Source organism: Zalophus californianus, chromosome 6 (assembly GCF_009762305.2).
Source record: "Zalophus californianus isolate mZalCal1 chromosome 6, mZalCal1.pri.v2, whole genome shotgun sequence".
NCBI classification, from domain to species: Eukaryota; Metazoa; Chordata; class Mammalia; order Carnivora; family Otariidae; genus Zalophus; species Zalophus californianus.
This window is the reverse complement of record NC_045600.1, coordinates 13200334-13221579: the sequence shown is the minus strand read 5'-3', so window position 1 is coordinate 13221579 and position 21246 is coordinate 13200334. Positions and strand designations below refer to the sequence as shown.

Sequence of the window (21246 nt, the reverse complement as noted above, 5' to 3'; positions counted from 1 at the left end):
AGGAAAGCATCTGCCATTGGTTGGGGAGCTCGGGTGTCTCGAAAAGTTCCAAAGGTGAAACAGAAAACTTTCCCAGTACGATTTTCCTATTTGATCTTTTGTCTCATGTGTTACCCTTGGGGATGAACAAGAAATACTTGTCTGAATAATTCATAGGCCCCAGGGTAGAAACACGCTGCTTCTTTTCAATAAAAAGGCTGGGTACACAGCGTTGATTATACCTCTTCTGCGATGATCTAGCAAAAGCACAGAGATCTGAAAAGCTCTTTACAAATCCCTCGTACAATAGAGAGACAGAAAATTAAAAGCCATGTAATATTTTTAATCAAACAGACCAATGTTTGGATAATATGTAAAATTATTTATAAAGCTGTACTAAGCTACAAAATGCTCAATAAAGGGAAGGTGAAAAAATCAAGTAGCTGTAATTATGATAAGGTCTGATTTATTTTTAAAACTGAAAACCAGTAGTTAGTCACTTTTGAAAGTGCTGAGCCCCTATTACTATGAGAAATGGCAAGAGAGTGAAGGCTTTGGGATCCTTCCGAGAACATTTGACTTCTTAGGCACAAAACTGTACCCTCCTGGCGCTGGATGAGACTCACAGCCCCTCGAGCTGCTTGTTTTCATTTTACAGAAAGGAAACTGAGTGCAGACAGCTTAGGGTCTTTTTCCCCAAGGTTCAAGAGCCAGCGACTGACGGCGCAGGGTCTGTTCCCAGACTCCCTGTCCAGTACTCGCTCTTTGAATCCCACACTAACCCCTGATTACAGACACTGGGTTCCCAAGGGCTGCGGACACGAAGGCCACCTCAGCTCACTCTAAGGCTCCCTCTTCCTGTGGTTCATTAAATCAGAGATGCCCTACCCCTGAGTACGAAGCACAAATCCCAAACCTCAGCCTGGCACACAGGGGCAGAGAGGCAGAAGGGCATTTTAGCAGCAACTCAGACCTTGGTAACTTTTGAGTTTCGATTCAGACCCTCGCAAGAAGGTAACAGGAGACTGCCGGCTCAATACATGTGCCTAACACCGTCAGCGCAACGACGAGAAACCTGCAGGTGATCAGGCCAGGTGATCCCCGACGAGAAACCTGCAGGTGATCAGGCCAGGTGATCCCCACTGGACCGAAGCTGAGGCGGAGGGAGAGCTGACTCCAGGCCAGGCAGGGAGGGGAGCAGCACTGGCAGCCCCAGGCTTCTGGCCTGGGCATCTGGGAGGCCGCAGGTGCATTTCTGGGGAGCCACCACCCCCATACGCAGGGGGGAAACTAGATGACTTGCCTCCTCTAAGATGCCCCTACTAGCCGGCAGCCTCAGAGACAAGCTGGAGTCTCCCCGGGTGTGGACACCCCCCCCGAGGTGGCTGCTACAAGCAAGGCCCAGGGGACCAGTGAGTCCCACCACCCCTTGAGCAGAACAGGACCACTGGGTACTGCGCTTAAGGCTGAGCACGGCCAACTCCCACGGGCTCCATCTGCATAAACCACACGGGAATGGTGCTGCCGGCCCCATGCAACTCGACAGCCTGGCAGGCTAAGTGCATGGGCCTTCGAAGAGGAAGAGGGTTTAGGGGTCATGAGCTACCTGCTGGTTCCAAGGGGAGCCCCAATCCAGGAGTGGGGTCCCAGCCTGGCTCTGAGACTCACCAGTCGCTGCATGCTCTTCACGTGCGTGGGGCTGATGGATAAGGCTTCTTCGTACCACCGCCGGGCTTCATCTAGGTTCCCCCGGAGCTCAGCAACCTGGCCGCGCATGTACAGGACGTTGTGGGACATCGGGAAGAGGTTGGCAGCTTCCTGAGTACAGGCTGTGGCTTCTGCAGGCTTCCCGATGCCAATGTAGACTTCAGCTGTGGGGAGAGAGCAGAAGGCAGATGCTTTCCGGGTTCACTGCCCTTCAGAAGCCCTGCGAACTGCTGTGACTCTGGTTGGGGACATTTACAGCTCCCCCATGGGAGTCTGGCAGGGGCCCATCCGGAATACGCAGGGCCCAGAGCCAGCCAATTCCCCGGCCTGAGTGGACCCACCCACTGTGACACAGGGACTCCAGTCGCTCCTGCTGTAGGGCCTCAGAGGGCACACGTGTCACCACCCGCCAGAGGGGAGGTAGGCCTGCCTGGCTCTGTCCCCCTCTGAGGACCCCCACGCTCAGGGCCCACCCTGGTATCCGGGGCACCTGCCTTCGGCCCTGACAACCGTAAAACCGTAAAGAAAGGGCTGGGATGGGCCCAGGGACAACTAAGCCAGAGGCACACAGCCCTTCAAGGGCACCAGCCTGTTCTCCTGATGCCAGAAAGTATACACACGGAGCAGGCCGCGGCTTCCATGTTTACGGGCAGGAGATAAAATAGTTGCTCCATCACATCCTGCCCTCCAACCAGGGAGAGTTACTGCGCCCCGGAGACTATGAACCGTGCAACACCGACACAGCCCTCTGAAAACCAAGCTGTTGCTTTCCAAAAAAGCAGGAAAGCGACCTTTCCTCCACTCGCAGGCCTCCGCTCTCTCCCGTGGAGTCCTGAGGTGCGTGTGCCTCCAGAAGTGGAGGGATGCTCAGGTGTCACCAGCCTGGTGCTTCAGCCTGTGCTCCGAGCGCTGGGCCCGCGTCTTCAAGGACACTGGACCCCTCTCCTCTTTCCTTGGCCGGATCTGTCAAGACTACTGCCCGAGTCCTCCTCAGGTGGCTGCTGTGCTCTGGGCCCATCGACCCCTTCTCCTCTGTCCCGCGCAGCCCCTGGCTCGTCGGTTCCTGCCTGGACCACTGGCCCTCCCCCTCTGGCACCTACACCTCCAAGTTCCACACAGAGTAGTATTTTATGTATAATATAATGCACGCCAAAACAGAAACGGTAGGACAACACAATACAAAAGAAATAGAAAAGTTTTACTATTTTCCTTGGGCAGCACCTCACGAGTTGCCGTCTGGAGGCCGCTTTGCAACTGCCTTGACTAGGCCAGGGCCTCCTCGGGCCCCTCAGCTGCTGCCTGCCACATGGTATGTCCCACCCAGCCGCTGCCAGGTCAGCCTCCTGAGGTAGACGCGTCCTCCCGCCTGCAGAAAAGCGCCCGTTCCTTAAGGCCCCCTGCTTCAGTTCACCCCTCACGCCCTTCAGCCTTCCGTCCAGCGGCCTCCTGGGGAGGCCTGCCCTGACCATCCTACTCAAAGTGCTGTTCCCCACGTCCTCAGCAGGACCCTGTTTTGTTCTCTGCTTTCTTGTCCTCCCTAATTCCGACCAACAGGTTTATCTCGTTTGTCTCCCGTGCTGGCCGCGGGCCCCCTCTAGAAGGCAAGCCGTAGGCCACACAGGCGTAGGGGCCGCGTTTGTGCTGCTCACTGCTGTGTTCCCAGGGATGAGAACCGTGCCTGGCCTAGGCAGAGCTCAGGAACCAGTTGCTGAATGAATGAACGAACGAACGAACGAGAACAGTAACAACAGCAGTAGCTGACATTCATTCAACATGTGCTTCACCCCAGGAAGTGCTTTCATTTCTCCCTTCAGCTGCACAGGATCCGATGGTACCCAGGTGCACAGAACCACTGTACAGACGAGGAAACAGGTACAGGGAGCCTGAAGAGCTTGTCTCAGGGCCAGCTAGAGGCAGGGCCTGGCTGGAGGCCTGGGGATAGTGGCTCCCCTGTCCCCAAATAACAGCCAGCTCCCTCGGCCTGGCATTAGGAGCCCTCGGGGGTGACTGGCTCTCCTGCCTTCAAGAGCCTGTGTCCCTCCTGCTCCCCGACACCCGAGGCTCTGCCCTGGGGAGCCAGGGCTGTTTCCACACAGGCTTTCGGTCTCCTGCCTCTTCTGGTGGTGCCATGACACCCCAGCCTCCCTCCAGGCCTGCTCCGCAGCCGCCGTCCCCGGCAGCCATCTCTGACCAATGCTTCCCCTCAGAGGGGAGCCCAGCCTCGGCGCTCTCTGACGGCCATGGCCCTACATGTGTTTTCCTGAGGGATCTGGGGTCCGCGCCTGGACGGCAAACTTTCTATCTCCCCGCCTCCAGCTTTGAGTCCTGAGGCTGGGGCAAGGGCAGGTGTGTATCCCACGGCTGTGGAGTGTTAATGCTGTTCATTTTTTCACCTCAACCCTCCTGGGTGGCCCCTCTCCCGAAGCACCCTCCCTTTCCTGGTGCTCATGTTCTCCAACGACTGCCTCCTCAGGCTAGGAGAGAGCCCTGGAGAACTCGGGCCCCGTGCCTGCCGGCTGTCTTCCAGCCCGTGGGTTCCCTCCTCGACAGGGGGATCCAGCCTTGCCCAGAGATGACGGGCTGGCCCAGGGACCCATGGAGGGGAGCCCCCCAGAGCCCCCCGGACAGGGAAACAGGCCACTCAAATCCAGCCAAGCCCTGATGGCAGCAATGCTGGCTCGTCGTGCCTCCTGTCCTGCGAGGTCCTGCCCACCAGGTGTTTACTGGGCACCTGTGACACACAGGGACTCTGCAGGAAGAGGGGCGACACGGATCTGTCCTTCGGTTTGGGCCCTGGCAGAAGCCTGCCCCTCCCGGGAGATGAATACCCTCCTGACGCCACGGCGGGGCCGTCTGCTTCCGTCATTCAGCTCCTGGCCCGCTCTGGCCAGCCGGCAGCGCGCCCGCTGAGGTTTTGGGTTACCTGAGCGTGCCAGGGACTCGGGGAGAGCTGTACAGAACGTTCCTCCCACTGTACACTTGGCTCCTGACTTGCTCCCGTTTTGAGGGTGGGCTTATGGATTTCCATGGTCCCCAGGGCCTGCAGCTGATGGGGTGGGTGGGTGACCCCCTGGGCCTCTGCTGTCTAACTCACTATGGAAAAAGGACCAACTTGGGAGTGGGGACCGAATGCTTCTAGAATTTTTATAACAAGATCACGGGGGAGGGGGGGCTTAAGCACTGGCATGGCAATGTGCCCATCAGTCCTGCTCTAGGAGGGTCCTCCGTGGGACCACGCGTCTCAGCGAGCACCAGCCACGAGTCTGATACTACTGCTTCCTTCCTGAGGAATTGATCAGAAAAGACAGACACTCCGCTGAGTCATGATCATGCAAGTGGGAGAAAGAATCCAGGCCTCCAAGGACTTGTTTTCAGTGGCGCAGAAGTTATAGGAGGAGACCTGTATCGCTGGTGAAGCCGTGCTCCTGACACAGGGAGGGGGGCAGACAGGTTTGTGGCCTGGCTTCTCCTCAATATGTCCATTTGAAGCTCAAACACGGCACCATGTGATGTGGTGATTTTCAAACCACCTTCCCCGGTGGAGCCTCTACTTCCAAAGGCATCTTAGGAGTGGCAGCTTGCCTCCCTCTTGGTTTGGTCCCCTGTCCCGGGCCCTGGGGATCCCAGGGCTCTAGGGTACCCAGTTTGTAAGCCAGTGTCCTGAGAACATGGAGGGTTGGGTGCCTGCACCTGGGCCGTGTGTGCGGCCTTGGGCAAGGCAGGGCCTGTTCACCTGTCCGCCGGGGCCCGATGGCCCACAGCTCTCCCAGGACAGTGGTGAGGATCGACCGAGGTGGTGCAAGCCGAGCCCAGAGGTAGGTGAAACTGCCGAGGATGGCACCTAGTGGAGCCCCGCCACCTCCCAGATGGCAGGGATGAGACCGAGGTGCGGGGAGGTAAAACCACTTGGCAGAGCCTGCAGCTCTTTGGGCTGATGGGTGTATTTGGGGGTGCAGGGCCAGCCTCCCATTTTACCATGGCTCCTTTGAGATGAGGCTTAGAACAGTCACTCCCTCTTTACGAGGAAATCACATCTTCCCGGGGCACAGAGTCTTAGGCTCCAGGAATGAAACCTTAGTGGTGGGATTTCTGACATCAGTCGAATCATGTGGGGTGTGGCTGGAGAGGACGAGGGAAGGATTACAGAGGCCTCCCAGCAACCCTGAAATCCCCAGAGGGATCTTCTCGCCGAGGCGACACATCTGTCCCTCTAGAGTGCAACAAGTCCATGGAGATATTTACTCCAAGCTTATGCTGCATGGGAAGCCCTCCTTCTTGGGGCTGCACAGCCCAAACAAGGCTCAACACTTTCCCAGAGGAGGGGCTTACGAATGTCTATCCCTGATCCCACAGGGCTGCAGCTCCCGCCTTTGTGTTCCCATGGGCCTTCCATAAGCTCTGTCATCCTCTGGATCACATCACCTTTGTTAGGGGACCCCCCACCTTTGCTTCTTGTCTCTCTCAGGGGCTCATCTGCTACAGCCAGGCCCCTGGCCCCTCTCCAGCCCGCCGCCAGGTCCCACCTGATTGGTGCATTTGGGAGAGGGGCTGGGGCTGGCTGATGGAGGGTAGGGGGGAGCCCTTCAGAGCCCTCTCTGTCCCAGGCCTTGTCTCTTAGACGCCTGCATTCTTGGCTTGCTCTTGCAGGCACATCACTGGGTATTGCCTCTGCAATGGGGAGGCCAGCAGTCTGGGACGGGCGAATCTACCTTGGCCAAGCCACGTTCTCTGATTCAACCACCCTAGTAACGGAGCCTGTCAGTTTGAGCTCCGCTTTCCAGAACTCAGGAGCTAACGAGTATTGTTCATTCTTCCCGAAAGCCTCCAGAAGATGACCGGCATTGTTTTCTCCCTCTAAACTATGAGCAACTCCCAACCACAGCCATCTCTGCTTTCCTCAGCACAGGCTCTGGCCTTTAGCAGGTGTTTAAGCCCTGGGTCTGTAGATTAGCGAGTGAGGGCCACAAGAGGGCCATTTCCGCAGCGCAAGCCCATGAAGAAAGTCGAGGGCCAGGGAAGCAACAGCAGTTTCCCTGACCCTTCACCGGAGGCTAAATTCAACTTAAAAAAATAAGTGAACAAAGGGCCTTGTGAGCTTCTGAAGAGATGTAACAGCCTATACCAAAGAGAGAGCAAGACGGGGTGAGGCTGGCTCCGGGAACTTAGAGCCCATTGGCCCCCACAAGAACGCAACTGGGCGCTGCAGGGTGGGCTCCGAGAGGTCACTCTTTAAAGAGGTCACAGGAACAGATTCTGTGCTGGTTGCCGGGGCTGCCCGAGGCCATGGACACTTTCTACCTTTCTGAGAGCTCACACTAAGCTCTGTCTTCTTTGGAATCCCTTGGGTTGTCCTTGTCATTCTGTTGCTGTGATAAATGTTGGAAATAAAATGCCCCTCTCCTCTTGCAAACCTTCAATGGTTCCCAACTGCAGGGGAATGTAACCCAAATATTTTTGCTTAGCATTCAAAATTAGGGCCCTGCCACCTTCCCACCCCCCACGTTCAGTTCCTGATCTTCCTCCACACCTGTCAGTACTGTTCCTTTCGCCCCAAATGCCTCCCCTGAATGGCCATCCGCGAAGACCCTCACTCCTCGCTCTAGGCCCCAGCACACCCGCCCCTGCAGGTGTGCCCTCCCTAGACACCCCTGTCGCTCCCACTCCCGTCCTTCCAATGGCCTGCGTGCGCTCTGGGAAGCATTCACCCCAGTCCACCCTGTCCTGCGTGACCTCGTGTGTGGCAGCTTCCCTGCCAGAGGCCGTGCTCCTGGACGGCCCAGCTGTGTCTGCTCTGCCTTTTCCCTGCATCATGCCTTGTGCAGAGGGCCTTCTGAAATCATTTGCTGAGCCATCTCAGGATGCTATCTGAAAGGGCTAAGCTCTGCTGTGGAGGCCTGAGGACTGTTTCTTCCTCAAGGGGAAGAGGTGTTCCTGATCGGGGAACCTAGTACTGGATGCCCCACAGTCCCACCCAGGTCCGGTTTCCTCGTTCACTCATTCTTCTAACACTTGTCAAGCACCCACTCCATGCCAGCTGCAAGGTTGAGAGGCGGCTCCCAACGTGCCTGCCCTGGGCTCAGGACTGTGCACTGTGCAAAGGTGCTGGGCAGAGTGGGGCTGAAATTGAGTCTGGACTCTGCTGGCAGGCTGTGTGCCTGGTGCAGGGCTGCGCTTGCCCAGAGGGATGCAAAGGGGCCTCTCACACAGGTGCCTTCAGCTAGTTAAGCCTGCTCCCCCGGGGGTTGTCCCCAAAGGGGACACCTATTTTGAAGCTCATACAGAGGAGCGGCAGTAAATGCTAGAGGCAGCCTGAGGGCTGTACCCATACGGGAGCTGTCAGATCTTCCATTCCACCTGAGGTCTGGCAGACAGGGATGAAGGAAAAGACTCATGTGCTCCCCAGTCTTACAGGTGAGGCCTGCAGGCAGGCAGGGAGCGAGGCCAGCAGACTCCCTGAATCTTTAAAACCGTTCCCTTTACCCCAAACCCTGTTTTTCTGACTTGTGCTTGGAAAACAAAACCTTAGCAGGTTGGTTCTGGGATAGCCCCTGCCCATGGGGGTGCTGAGGAGTCCCCAGGGTGAGCACAGGGTACCTTCCAGAAGCAGCAGGTCCTCCCAGAGCACACCACCCATGTGCTTTCATGAATTCACTCTCATATAAAAATCAGCATGAGGGCCTGAATGAGCTGCCTTCATCCTTCTAAGTCAGGAAGGCCTAGGGGAGGGGGCTGCATCCTTAACAGCTCTCTCCAGAACTCCTGACTTTTTCTTTGTTTGGGGAAGGTCAGAAGTGACAGAAGGCAGTGGTTTTGTTCACATGTGAGCTTCTCTGGCCCAGGCCCCAAAGGGGGCCCTTCATCACAGGCCCGTTGTCCCTGTGATGAACACAGCCCAGGTCCTTTCCTCAATGAAGGCCTGGCCAAACGCCTCTGTCAGGACCTTGGCTGTGCGACCGACACTTATTTCTGAGTTTCCTGTGCAGAGGGACGCCGTCCCCAGGGGCTGGGTGGGGCGGTAGGGCTAGCTCCCTGTCCTCTAGCGGCATCTGGGAGACACCTGATCCCCTCCAGGCCCTGGCCCAGCTGTTCGCCTGATGCCTCAATCCTTCCCCATAAGCCCTCCACCCCTTTGGCTGACCTTGACTCTTCATTCAAAGGGAAGAGAGAAGCCAGCAGAACAGACCTTGAGCCTCTTCTTGCCGCCGAACTGACAAGCGAATTGTTGTCCTCTGTGCCCATCCATTCTGTCCTGTTTCTGCTGTAACTGAGGCCAATCCCTCTGCCTGTGCCCTGGACCCCAGCACTCTCCTGCTCTCCTCAGGGATTCAGACCTTCACACATCCTCTCTCTCTCTTTGGGACGAGGAGGATCTCAGCATGGATGTGATCGGCCCAGTGGCCATCCACGTGCTTCTGTGTCAGCCAGTGAAGCCCCAGCTGCCCCTCATTTCTCCCCTCTGCTGCACAGGGGTCCTTCCTGTGAGGACTACGCAGCCCCTGCCTTGTCGTCCTCACCTGCTGGCGCCCTGTAGCCACATCGGTACGCTCCATCCCCAGCACGCCCCCACAGCCTCGCTATCACGGCCACCGACAACTCCCAGGCGCCAGGTCCAACAAGTGCTTTTGTCTGCGCCCATTCGACCTCCCAGCAGCACTTCCTACCAGCCACGTCCTCCTTAATAACAGTGATTTTTACGAATTATCAAGTGCTTGCTACCTACTGAGCACTCTGCATGCCTGACCTGGGGTAGCCGTCACAACTGCCCTCATTTTGCACTGGGGAGCAAACCAGAGCTCAAAGGGAGGAGCGAGAACGTGCCCAGCTCACACTGCTGGGCCAAGGTGACACGGGGATTCGCACAAGTCTGACTGTGCCACACACAGGGGAAGGAAACCCCTCTGGTTCCCACAACGCCCCTCTCCTGTTTCCCTCCTGCCTATTTCCCTTTCCCTCACTTTGGCTTTTCCCCATCCTGCCCAAATTTTAGATGTGGGAGGGGCTCGGTCCTGGTCCTTTCCCTTCTCAGGGGACATTCTCCTCCTAGGCCTTCCCATCATACCCCTGGGCATTAAATCCTTAGTCCCCAGTGTCTGTTTCTAGCCCAAATCTGAAATGAGGCTGGACTATCCAGCTGCCTGCTTGCTGTCTTCACTCTCATGTCCGCGGGCACCGGACACTTCCAAGTTCAAACACGACTCTGGCTTCCCTTTCTCCCTGACTTCCAACACATCGGTCCCTCCCCACCTGCTTCCCATTGCAGCAAACGGAGTCACCAGCGGCTCACACTGACTCAGGCCCCAAACACAGGATTCTTCTCCGCGCCCCCAACATCACACCCACCGGGAGTCCTATGGTTCCAGCTCCACAGCGCATCTCAGAGCCCACTTCCCTCCGCCTCCCACACCGAGCTGCCCCCATACTCCGCTCTTTCTGTTCCCACTTTTGCTGCTTCCATTCCATTCTCTACGTTTAGCCAAAGTGGTCTTTTCAAAACCTGCCTGACCCTTTTACTCTCCTGCTGGAAGTTCATCAGTGGCTTTTTAATGCTTTTAGGATTAAGTTAAAGACCTGAGCAGGGGCCCTGCCATTTCTCCAACACTTTCTAGCACAGTCTGCAGGCCTCCCCACCATGGTCCCGACCACCGCCGATCCCTCCTCGGGCCTCCGCCCCCCATGCTCAGACCCCCACTGGCTCCGGGCCGGGGAGGAGGGGGAGGGCCTCTGCCACCAGTTCTCCCAGGGGACCACACTGCCCCTTCACGGCATGTGGCACCATGAGAACAAAGTGCTTCTTCTAATTGTTTTGTTTCACATCTGTAAACTCCATCAAGGCAGGGACCGTGTCATCTCCATGATCCCTGACTCTTGAGCCTTGCTCCCATGGTGGCTCATAAACAACGTGCTCGAAGACACTCTGCTGACTGCCCGAGTGCCCACCCTGGGTTACAGCTGGGGTGCCGGGGCCACACTGGCTGGCTCTGAGTCTGGCTCCTCCACTTATTAGCCGTGTCATATTAGGCAAGAGACTTGACAGCTATGTGTATCAGTTTCTTCATCTGTAAAGTTGGGTGGATAAGGTATTTACACCTCATGGGGCCAAAACAAATTAAGACATCTAAAGTCCTTGGAAAAAAGTCTGACATATGGACGGTGCTCGATAAAAGTGCAGACCATTAATCCAACCCCCCCCAGGGCAGGAGCAGGGGGGTTTTGCTTAATCTAGATCAGCCCTGAATGAGGCAGGCCTGGCCTCCGGGGAACCGAGTGTTCGCTCCTACAGGGTCTTCCTGTGCAGTGACCCACACATCACCTGTCTGGGTGTGGCCTTCATCTCTTCTGGGGGCCTGGCCACAGGATGACCCCTCCACCCTGCTGATGCAGCCTCTGGGAGGCTGGGAGGAGCCTGGGAGGGCGGGGGAGGGGGGAACGGGAGAGGCCGGGCCAGGGCCAGGGAATTCACGAGAGTATCATGGCTTTAAATTTGTAGCGGAAATCAGAAAATCTGATTTTGCACATCTAAGAATAGCCGTTGGTTTCAACTGTGAGAGTGCCAAAGTGAAAGCTATAATTATTAGTACGTAACAAGCAGAAATTAACCACCTACCGCAAAGTCATTTTGAGCTGCCATCCCAATGTGGAAATTAAAAGATGGGCACCAAAAAGCTGCCTGGCTTGGCAAAGGCTCTGGTTCAACCTGGAATATCTGTGAAGTCTGACTCTCCGATGCATCTTAAGGAAGTTGTATGGCTCCTAGGGAGATGAGTTTTGTACTACAATAAACATCAAATGCTCTAAAGCAGCCCCCTGACTCTGACTCCTTCCCCAGTAAGACCCCAGAGGCACTTATTTCTATCTGGCCTGGGTTCCCCTCCTGCAAAATGGAGGAGATAACCCCTTCTGACCTTCTTTATAAGACGGTGTATATACCAATGGCCCCAGAAGTTACTTGGAATTTCAGGAAAGGAGACCGTAAAAATAGGCAAATGTCATGTGAAGCCCAGATGCCATAAAGAAAAGATTGATAAATGCATTTTTTAAAGACTGGAAAAAAAAAGACAAACAAAAACACTAACAAAATAAAAACAGGAGAATATATTTATAGCTCATATCACAGACACAAGGCAAATTTCTTTGGCACATAATAAATGCTTACAAATAAAAAAAGAAAGCTCAGTGTCTAAGAAGATAAATGAGCAGAAGCCATGAACAGACAATTGAAATCCCATTTTTCACTGATCAGACTGGCAGAGATCTAGAAGTCTGTGAATCCGCTGTGTTGACAAGGTTGTAAGAAAATGGGCATTTGCACATTGTTGGCTGGGCTGTAAATTGGTACTATTCTATGGAAGCCAATGTGACAAAATTTATCACAATTAAAGAGAACACACCCTTTGATCCATCAATTCCATTTTTAGGAATTTATCTTATATGCAATATATAGAAGGATACTTACTGATGCATTGTCTGTAATGGCAAAATATTAGAAATAATCTAAATGTCAGTCAATGGAGTACTGGTTAAATTATGGTAAATTCATACAATGGATTTATACTATGCGGCTGGCAAAAACTCTGAGTCAGCGTTAGGTACGCTGACAAGCAATGATCTCCCGGTGTGTGTGCTAGCCCGGTGTGTGTGCTAGCTAGCAGGGGTGCTGGGGGTGACAGTGGCTGAGGCTCAGGGGCAGGATGGAGATTTTTCACTCTGATCCTTTGTACCCTTTCAATTGTGTACCATATGCAGGTATTACTATTTATTCAAAAATAATTTAAATAAAACTGTTACATAGGTCCCAACAAACTAAGGAACAAAACAGACACATCCTACGCCGGTCAGCCACGAGGTGTCCTGGTGAAGAGCCTGAGCCACTGGAGCCAGAAGCATCCAGGATAGGAGGAGGAGGGACAGGGACACAGAGGGAAGGGTGTGCCCAGGGAGGGCGGCCCACCGCTCAGGAATGGGGGGGCCTTGTGTGTCAAACATCATCTGTCTTCCCGGATCTATGCTCCCTGCTGGGCCACTGGCCCACTCCCTCACAGAGCGGCCGGAGGGTCAATGTCCAATTCATGATCTCTTTGCCATTCAAATGGACATACCAGTGGCCCAGGGGCCTGCTCATAAAACAGGCTGGAAGTCAAAGGTGGTCTCAGAGTGACCTCACCCGCAAGCCTCAAATCTGGGGCCACCTCACCATGGGCTCTTGTCATGAGCTCCCACTAGCCTCAGCTCACCAGAGAAAACAACCAAGAGAGAAGAGACCCACAAACGCCACAGAAACACCATGGCCTGGGGTGTTAGGCCTTGATCTTTGGAAGTTTCTTCCAAAGCTTGCAAAATTTACAGAATCTGGCCATACTGCCAGACCTAATGATGGACCCATAAATTGTCCAAAAGTCGGGGGGGGGGGTCACTGTTATTCTGCCTCTTGGAGCAGCAGAGCTCAAACCACAGGTGGTAAAACCTTATAGTCCAGTGGAAGCTGTCTGTTTTCTGAGTTCGTTCTGAATTTACCTCTTCAAAGACCACATGAATATGTGATAGGATTCTAAATCTTGACTTAAACCAAGTCATTGCTTTGAAGGAGTCCATATGGCACAAATCCTGTACAGATTCTAATTTACTCAATTCCTTCGTATAACAGAAGCACCCTGCATATTCTGTCCAGAGTTTATGAGGCAGGTTTGGTGTTCGTTTTCCATAGTTCAATCCCACCAACATATAGAAGGTTAAAAGCCACGCCCATTAACCAACAACAAGAGCTTTATTCTGTGCTACAGGCTATGCCAATGAGAAGTGGATATCACACGATTATGTCCAAATTCAAGGACAGCTCCAAACTGAATCCGAGCTATCCAGGTCTTCAATGTTCTAATCAGCGGCTACAAAATTTCCTCCCGAGAGTCATGGGGGAAACACACAAAGGAACAGAGTCTGGATAACTGAATAAGGGGCAGCAAGCCAGCAGGAGAAACTGTCCTGGAACTCAGTGACCCTCATTCAGATCACTGACTTTTCCAACAAACGGGGGAAGGAGCAATGCCTGTGAGGTCAAGGAAGTTCATTCCTTGAAGGACTGCCTTCAGCCCTGCTGGGTTTTTTTTTTTTTTTTTTTTTAAGACTTTGGCCCTTCAAAATCTCGATTTCAATTCCAACTGGAAAGACCCCTCGGCCCCCGACACTGGCCTTGCAGGGTCAGCGGGTCTCTCCTGGCCCAGATGCTGCAGCCTTCTCAGGCTTCTCTCTGTGTTCTCTGCAGTCACTGCTCGTGAGGGCGACCGAACAGGACAGGCGCCAGGCCCTCGAGTGGGGAATGATCTTGTCTGCGGCGGCACAGGGCATGGAGGGCAGGGCATTCCCGCTGTCCCTGTGCCCCGGCTCATCCAGGACCCAGCAAGAGGCCACATGCCGGCAAGCGTCTGTGCCGGAAGAACAATCAGCACATTCATGAATCATCCCTCTTTTGTGCTTCTGCTTAGAAGAATGTAATTTGCTAATTTATGGCTTCATTAAAGATGCCAACACAGAGGAGGCTGGCTGAGCGGGGCTCGGTGAGACGCCAAAGCCAGGTAAACCTGACCATGTTTTCATACACCAAGGTCTGCCAATCGTTCCAAATGAGGCTGAACATCACACAGTTAAGCTTTGGCAAAAAAAGGAGTAAAGAGATGGACAATGGTGGATAACAAGCACTTTCCCCAGCCCAACCTGGGCTTCTACTGTGCACCCTGAGGGTCCGGCCTGGGAAGGCCCAGGTGGCGTCTTGCAGACCCAGTGCTAAAGCTCGAGGAACAGGAGTTACCAATCGTACATAAACATGAACACGTCAGTAAATCAGCAGCCACCATTTGCCCGAGCCTCTCTGCAGTGGGGCGCTCACTGCCACACAGCCTGGGTGTGGGACGTATTGTGGGCATTTTTAGCCCGGCAGCAGCACTATGTGAAGCTGGGGGCGGGGGGCAGCCCTCTCTGCTCCTTGGGCTGGTTTCCAGTTCGGCGGTGCTCCCTGCTCTGTGGGAAGCAGGAGTGCTGGGGGCGGGGGCAGGGACATCAAAAGCGCTGCCCCTTCCCTGGGTTTGATGGAGACCTCTGAGTCATCGACACACACGTTCCCTCGCCCAGAGACTCTAGAGGTCACTGCCAGGACGCGCCAGGCACTGTGTTTGTCAACCCTAGGAGGTGGGTGCTACTACCCACCCCCACAGATGAGGAAGCCCAGGCTGAGGTGAAGCGATTAGCTCCTGTCTACACAGCTGGTAGAGTAGGGGACTTCCGGACTTCTGAGCCTGGGACACCCTGCCTTGCTGTGCCCTGCAAAGGAAGCCCAGGTGTCTGTTGCTCTCTGCCTCCTGCTGTGGCACAAAGCCTCCATCGCACCCAGCAACCTCCCCAGGCCCCTCAGATGCCCATCAGATCATCTCCACCTGATGGATGCCTGTTCCATACCAGGTTCTGGGGAGCGATGGGGAGACACAGAGAAACTAATGGTTCCTGAAAAGCAGTAGTGACATTTTGGCATGTAACTGCAAAGGCTTTTATTTTTCCAAACCCCTCCTGAAAGGGGCTGTAGGCTAAACAGGCAAGTGCCCATAGGACCCTCCGGTAACCGGCACAGCGGCGGGGGTGGGGGTGGGGCAGTACCTGCATGGAGCCAGATCTGCGCCAGCGTCATCCAGGGGTGTAGTGGGCCCTGCTTGGGGGCGCTGCTCTGCAGAGACGAAGCCACTTCTGACAGTGCCTGCTCCACTCTGGAGGCTGCCACGGACGTGGCGTGGACAGAGCCTGTGGGGGGGGGGGGGTTCGAGAAGACGGCATCAGAAGTAAAAGGACGGATCCACGCGACCAGCCATCCACCCACCCCCTCCCACACACAGACACAAGTTCAAGACGAACACACACTCCTTCCCCCATGATGCTTCCAAGTTGTATGTCCATAAAGAAATACAGACAATCATTACGGCCTTGAACGGGAATTTCCATCCTGCGCTCGAGCTTATGTTTTAGTCAACAACCAGAGCACATGCTATGGGAGGTGCTCCATCTGGGAGCTCAGTCTAGGACAGCGCGAGTGTTGGGGCAGGAGAGGGGTAGAGCTGGACACACGGCCGTGACGCTCATGCTGAAACGTGGCATAAATGAAGGGCTACAAAGGCAAGTGACACAGCACGCCCGGCTGGGCCTAAGTCTAGAAACCATCTGGGGGGCAGAGGGAGGAGTCATCCTCGCCTCCTGGGGATGGAGGAGACCATGCTCAAGACAAACCCAGCAACTTGCCATTCCTCTCCCTGGCCTTCGAGAGCTGGCCAACGCTCCTAGATCTGGAACTCTAGGACATGACCTAAGGATAGGAGGAGCACACGTTGGCCCTACGTACAAGCAGATGTCCACTGTCAAGGCTGCACTAAGGGAGGATGGCACCTGGGCTCAGGAGGGGTACCCGTCTGCCTTGGGGGCAAAGCCTGTTGTCCTAAACGGCTAAGGAGAGGAGCAGACCAAGCACATCCACTAGTCAAAGGAAGCTGGTAAAGGAACTTCTATTCAGAAATCAAATGACTCATTCCCCGCCCCGTTGCCCTTCCACGGGGTCCTGGCGGCTGGAGTGCACTCCCTCCACAGGGGACTGGCTTCTCACCTCTCCCCCCATACTCCCTCTTGGAGGGGTGGCCTCAGAGCTGAGAGCAGGTGTCTCAGTCATTTCCGACTGCAAACTGTTGATATTTATGTCACTGGCTGCATTCTTCATTTTTAATTCATCATAAAGTGTACTATGGAGAGAGACGTTCCGACATCGTGAGTGGTAACTCTCGACTTACTGTAAGGTTTCAAGTAGTGATCATCTATAAAGACAAATGCTGACCACTCCAATGAACCCAGCTGGTTATACTCTGGGTAAGACAAAATTGTGCACATAAAAATAATTTCTGTTGGGGCTTTGAGATGCGCCACAATTTATTCATTTTGAGAGTATTTGCAGCAAGAGGCTGGCCATCCATATTGTGCTTTGACTGTTCCAACATGAAGGAAACATGGGTACCTCTAAATACACTCAGATCCTTCAGCGGGGGTTTGGCGGAGGGGGCTCACGGGAGGCAGACGGAAACCAGACTGGGAATCCGCCTTCTGTGGATAATCCACACAGAGCACCCACGAGGACGAGTGAGGAGAGCGCCTCTGGGGATGGACAGTGAGTCCTGCAGAGGGAACCAGGACACACAGGAGGAGGAACCGGAGGCCGAGTTAAAAGACACCAGTCGATGCCCTTATGATCCAGAACTCACAGAGCTCAGCTAAGGACTGATCCTTGCTTAGACAAAGTGTGTCTGACTACTTAGGAAAAAAAAAAAAAAAAATCAAAACAGCAAAATGATTAGACTGCTGTCGATTATTTTGGTCTTGTTTTGTTTTGGACTTTCTATGGAAAAGAAATATTTTAACTTTGAGAACAAGGATTTGATACAGTTTTCCTGAGACTTTAGTAGCAACTGTCAGCTAAATAAACAAGGTTGCCGTATATTCTGATGTCACCACGCTGGCTCGCCTTCTCATCGCCTGCCTTGAACAGTGGTTCTCAACCTTGGCTTTGGATCAGAATTACTTGGGGACTTAAAAGACCATGATGCCATAGCTAGCCCCAGGTGAACCGAATCACTAACTCTAGGGGTGAGGGCAGGCCTCTTGCTAACTGCCTAGGTAATTCCGCTGTGTGGCTGGGAGACCCATCTACCTGGAGAGACAGAAAGCAGTTTTTACAAACATTTGGTCAAGAAAAGCCTGAAGGAATATTCTACACACCCCAGGCAGGGAGCATGAGCTCCCCAGATTCCCTGCAGGCCAAGACCCTGGGGAACAGAGTTCCAGGAAGATCTTGTTCTTTAGAACACTGATTCTCAATTCTCCTGGTCTCAGGATCCTTTTATAGACTCTGCAGAGTCCCTGAGACCCCTGCCAGAGATTTTGCTTCCATGGGTTATATCTATTGATGTTTTTGCCACATTGGAAATGAAAACTGAGAAATGCTTAAAATACCTAGTCACGAATTCATTTGCAACTAACAATAATAAATACTGAAGAAAAATTCAACCCGTTTTCTCCTAGGTTCTGTGGGTCCTTTGCTACGAGGACCTGTGACTTTTGGCAGAGCTAATTTTGGTTTTTGGATTCATTATTTGGTCTGCAAACAAATTAATGAGAACCATTGTTAAAGTCCCTTCTCTTCGTGATAGCTACACACAACTAAATTAACTAATTATTCACATAATAACATGGCTCCCTGTGAATAAGGTCTGGCAAACGATGACAGTAGTGATTATCAGTTTTAGTGAACATGGCATGGCAGGTTTCAGGCAGTCCAATTAGCACTTTACGTATATATTTCATTTAACCTTTAAACAATTCTGTGAGGCGGCTAACGATGTTACTGCATGCTTTAGACAACAAAACAGATTTAATGAGCTTATGAATTTGTCCAAAGTCATACAGCCAGTGGGTGGCAAAAGTAGGACTAGAACAGTAGTCTAACTCCGAATCCAGCCTCCACATCCAGCTCCCGTACCATCTCCTCCAGAAGGGCTGCCATGAGCCTTCCGTTTCTTCTCTCTGTCACTCCCCTGTAAAAAGGAGGTGGGCCTTGGGTCCTCAGTGCTCCTCCAGCTCCCTGTGGGTACGGCTATCCACTGCACAGACCACAGCGTTTTCTGTTAACGTCACTGTCTCTCCTCTTAGACTGTGGTTCTAGAAGACAGGAGGCAGGCCCCACATCGAGGTGCTTTCAGCGGCTGACCATGCCAGGCCCATGAGAGCTACCAGGTAAACGCTTGCAGAATGAATGAGTACTGTTGACAGACATGTCACTGTCTGAAATCTGGAAGAGAGTGGTCGGTCCCCTCTTTTGGAAGCATGTCGGTGTGCTCTACTCTCCTGGCCTAACAATGGCTCAGAGGCCAGAACCTTCATTGTCTCAAAGGGCTTCTCCGCGTGGCTGTCCTCACCTCCAACTGCCCGGACTGCAAATGACTGTGGCACATAGTAGCTTAAACACTGCTCCTCACTCCGTGACTTTCCCCCGTCTCTAATATAACTATGCCATTTAAATATGGAGGGGAATTGCTGTTTTCCCTCCTAGTCGATCCCTTTTAACACATGCTTCGCAAGGGCAGAGACCCTTCATGTTCTAAACTAGGGACAGATATTAGAGCATTCGGGTATTTGCTAACAATAGCAGGTGACTAACAACAAGGGCCACATTACTGAAGAGTTAACGTCTACTATTACTGGCAATAATACAATAAGTCAAATTCTTCCACAGGATTAGAATTTGGAGGAAAAAATAAACATCATTATGAATCAGAATGGATATATCTGATAAAAAACAAAACAAAACAAAAACAAAAACACCCTGTAAGTGACTGTCTCATAGGACTGAAATGGTAAGTGCCAAAATAGATACTTTACCAAAATAGATTTTGATTTATGGAGGTACACAACTAGAAATGCTAGTTTTAACCAACATTTGTTTTTTAAAGCAACCCTTGTCTTTCTCACCAAAGCAAATATATCCCCACAGTGTACATGGGGGTGGAAGGGATTATTACCCTAAGGGAAATGGACAAATTGAGGCTTAAAAAAGGAACCAGAGGGAGGAATATAAGATATATTTCTAATTTGAAATCCAAGACTCTGGAGGGATAAGCTTCCACATAATCAGGTTCAACAGGTAAGCGGGGGAGAGTGCCCGGCTGCTTGAGCATCTCTTATTTACCACATTAATTCGAGACGTGCTCATCACTGTCGTAATCCTGCAGGCCGAGCAGGGCTGTGCTCTCCCAGGGCCCTCAGCCACAGGGCACAGAGGCTCTGAAAAGCCACTGCAAAGCAACTGAACCAAGAGCTGGTGCAGGCAGCAGAGAGTGCGTCCGGCAATCTGGTCCAGGTTCTGCGACCTAATTGTCCAAATGGTCCAGGGGGCAGCAGATGCCCTGGCGCTGAGCAGATCCGCATCTCCCCAAGTCAACTGCTTTCTCTTCTCTGCTACCCAGATGCCCTAAGGAAAATGTTATCTTGGACACCTGATCCAAAGGCAAAGTGCTACCTGAAGAACTGTTCAGATTCCTACATCCAGGGTTTTCGTCTGGAGGGGTGGGGGAGGACGGGAAGGCAATGCAGAGGACCCAGGGACTGTGGTGGGCAGGCAGCTCCCCACGGCTGAGAGGACCCAGAACCAAGGCCACTGACCTCAGGAAGTCATGAGTCCAAGCTCTGAGCCCCTCCCAAGGTTTTCTGACCCAGGCTGTTGTCATGTGCTGAAGCCTGCTGAGAACCCCCGTGGCAAACGGGCCACCGGGAGCAGCCAGCTCAGATTGCTGGTACAGCCGGAGCCTTCCTGAAAATCCTCTCTCCAAAGCATGCTACCCCTGTGGCCGACCCCACACGGACCTTGGAGGGGGCAATCGCATGTGAACCCCATCTCACCATTCAAAGGGACCTCAGAGGCCACAACCTTGTTAGGCACAAGGCGTGAGACGTGGTCTGGCTACTTTCACAAGCATGGTCACTGGATGCATGGCCTCTATTTAGAGTCTAGCTGTCCTTCGAACTGTTCTGGTGGCACTGGGTAATCGGCTCTCATCTGAAGGCGGTGCACCTCCCTCTCCCCTCACAGCTTCCCAGTGTGTCGTAGCTACACTAGATCTCAGATGAATCTCTGCCCACCTGGTGCCTGGGCAGGTGTCAGCGTCCAGGCACAAGGGCAAGTGTTACATGATGTGCAACGAAAATCCTTCACTGCACATCTCACGTGAGTTTGCTTGGGATTTGGGCTGCTCTTGGCTTCCCAGCCCCAGCGTTAACTCAGATGCCTGGTGTGCACGAATATGGAATGATGGAGCACGTGGCCGTGCCCCAAGTCCCCTCTCTCTGCTGGGCACCCACCTTCTCCCTGGCTAACCCCACAGCAGCAGATACCTGTGCTCCCCACGTTCTTCGGAAAAGAAACAGAGCCGCTCCAGAAGCGGGCCCGCAGAAACCCCCCCCCCCCCCGACTGATGAACCTCTGGACTTCCTGCCCCTCAGTTCTGAAATGATTCCAGATTATCTGTCACTAGACTTTATTTGGCTCTCAGTTCTGAGAAGCTGTGCCCCCCAGACCATTCAAACAGGGAAGGAAGAGACAGCAGGTCCACCTCTTCAGGATCCCGAATACTGAACGGCAATCGGAATGACTAAGCATTCTTTAGAGAGCTCTGCTTACAGTTTTTCATTTTTAACAGGAAAAGAACGTCTGCTTCTCGAGACAGGGCTTGAAAGTACTATCAGTCCGACGCTGCAGACTGCAGGCAGCCCGGTGACCCTCTCTCACCTGCCACCTGCGTTCGAAGAACCAGAACGTCCCTGGGGCTGCAGAAGGCAGCCGCTCGGGAGCCAGCGAGGACGGTCCACTCCCACATCAAGCCCCAAGCTAGGCACATTGTCTCTATACCTTCTTTTTGGTTTTAACCGTTAAACATTTTGCCCCCCCCCCGCGACCCCCTGCGTGTATTAGGGCAATTCCCATCTTTGCTGGAGGCA

The 21246-nt window shown here is 53.4% G+C and overlaps 1 protein-coding gene across 5 annotated transcripts in view; it reads right to left on the bottom strand.

Annotated features, from left to right (window-relative positions):
* Nucleotides 1-21246, bottom strand: part of TTC7B (tetratricopeptide repeat domain 7B) — a 249804-nt gene that overhangs the window by 29859 nt on the left and 198699 nt on the right. For all 5 annotated transcript variants that reach the window (XM_035727914.1, XM_035727915.1, XM_035727917.1 and 2 more), the window contains 2 exons: nt 15325-15465; nt 1648-1850 (listed from right to left, as the gene is read on the bottom strand). In XM_035727914.1, the coding sequence (XP_035583807.1) occupies nt 1648-1850; nt 15325-15465 (344 nt within the window). The remainder of the gene's footprint in view (nt 1-1647; nt 1851-15324; nt 15466-21246) is intronic.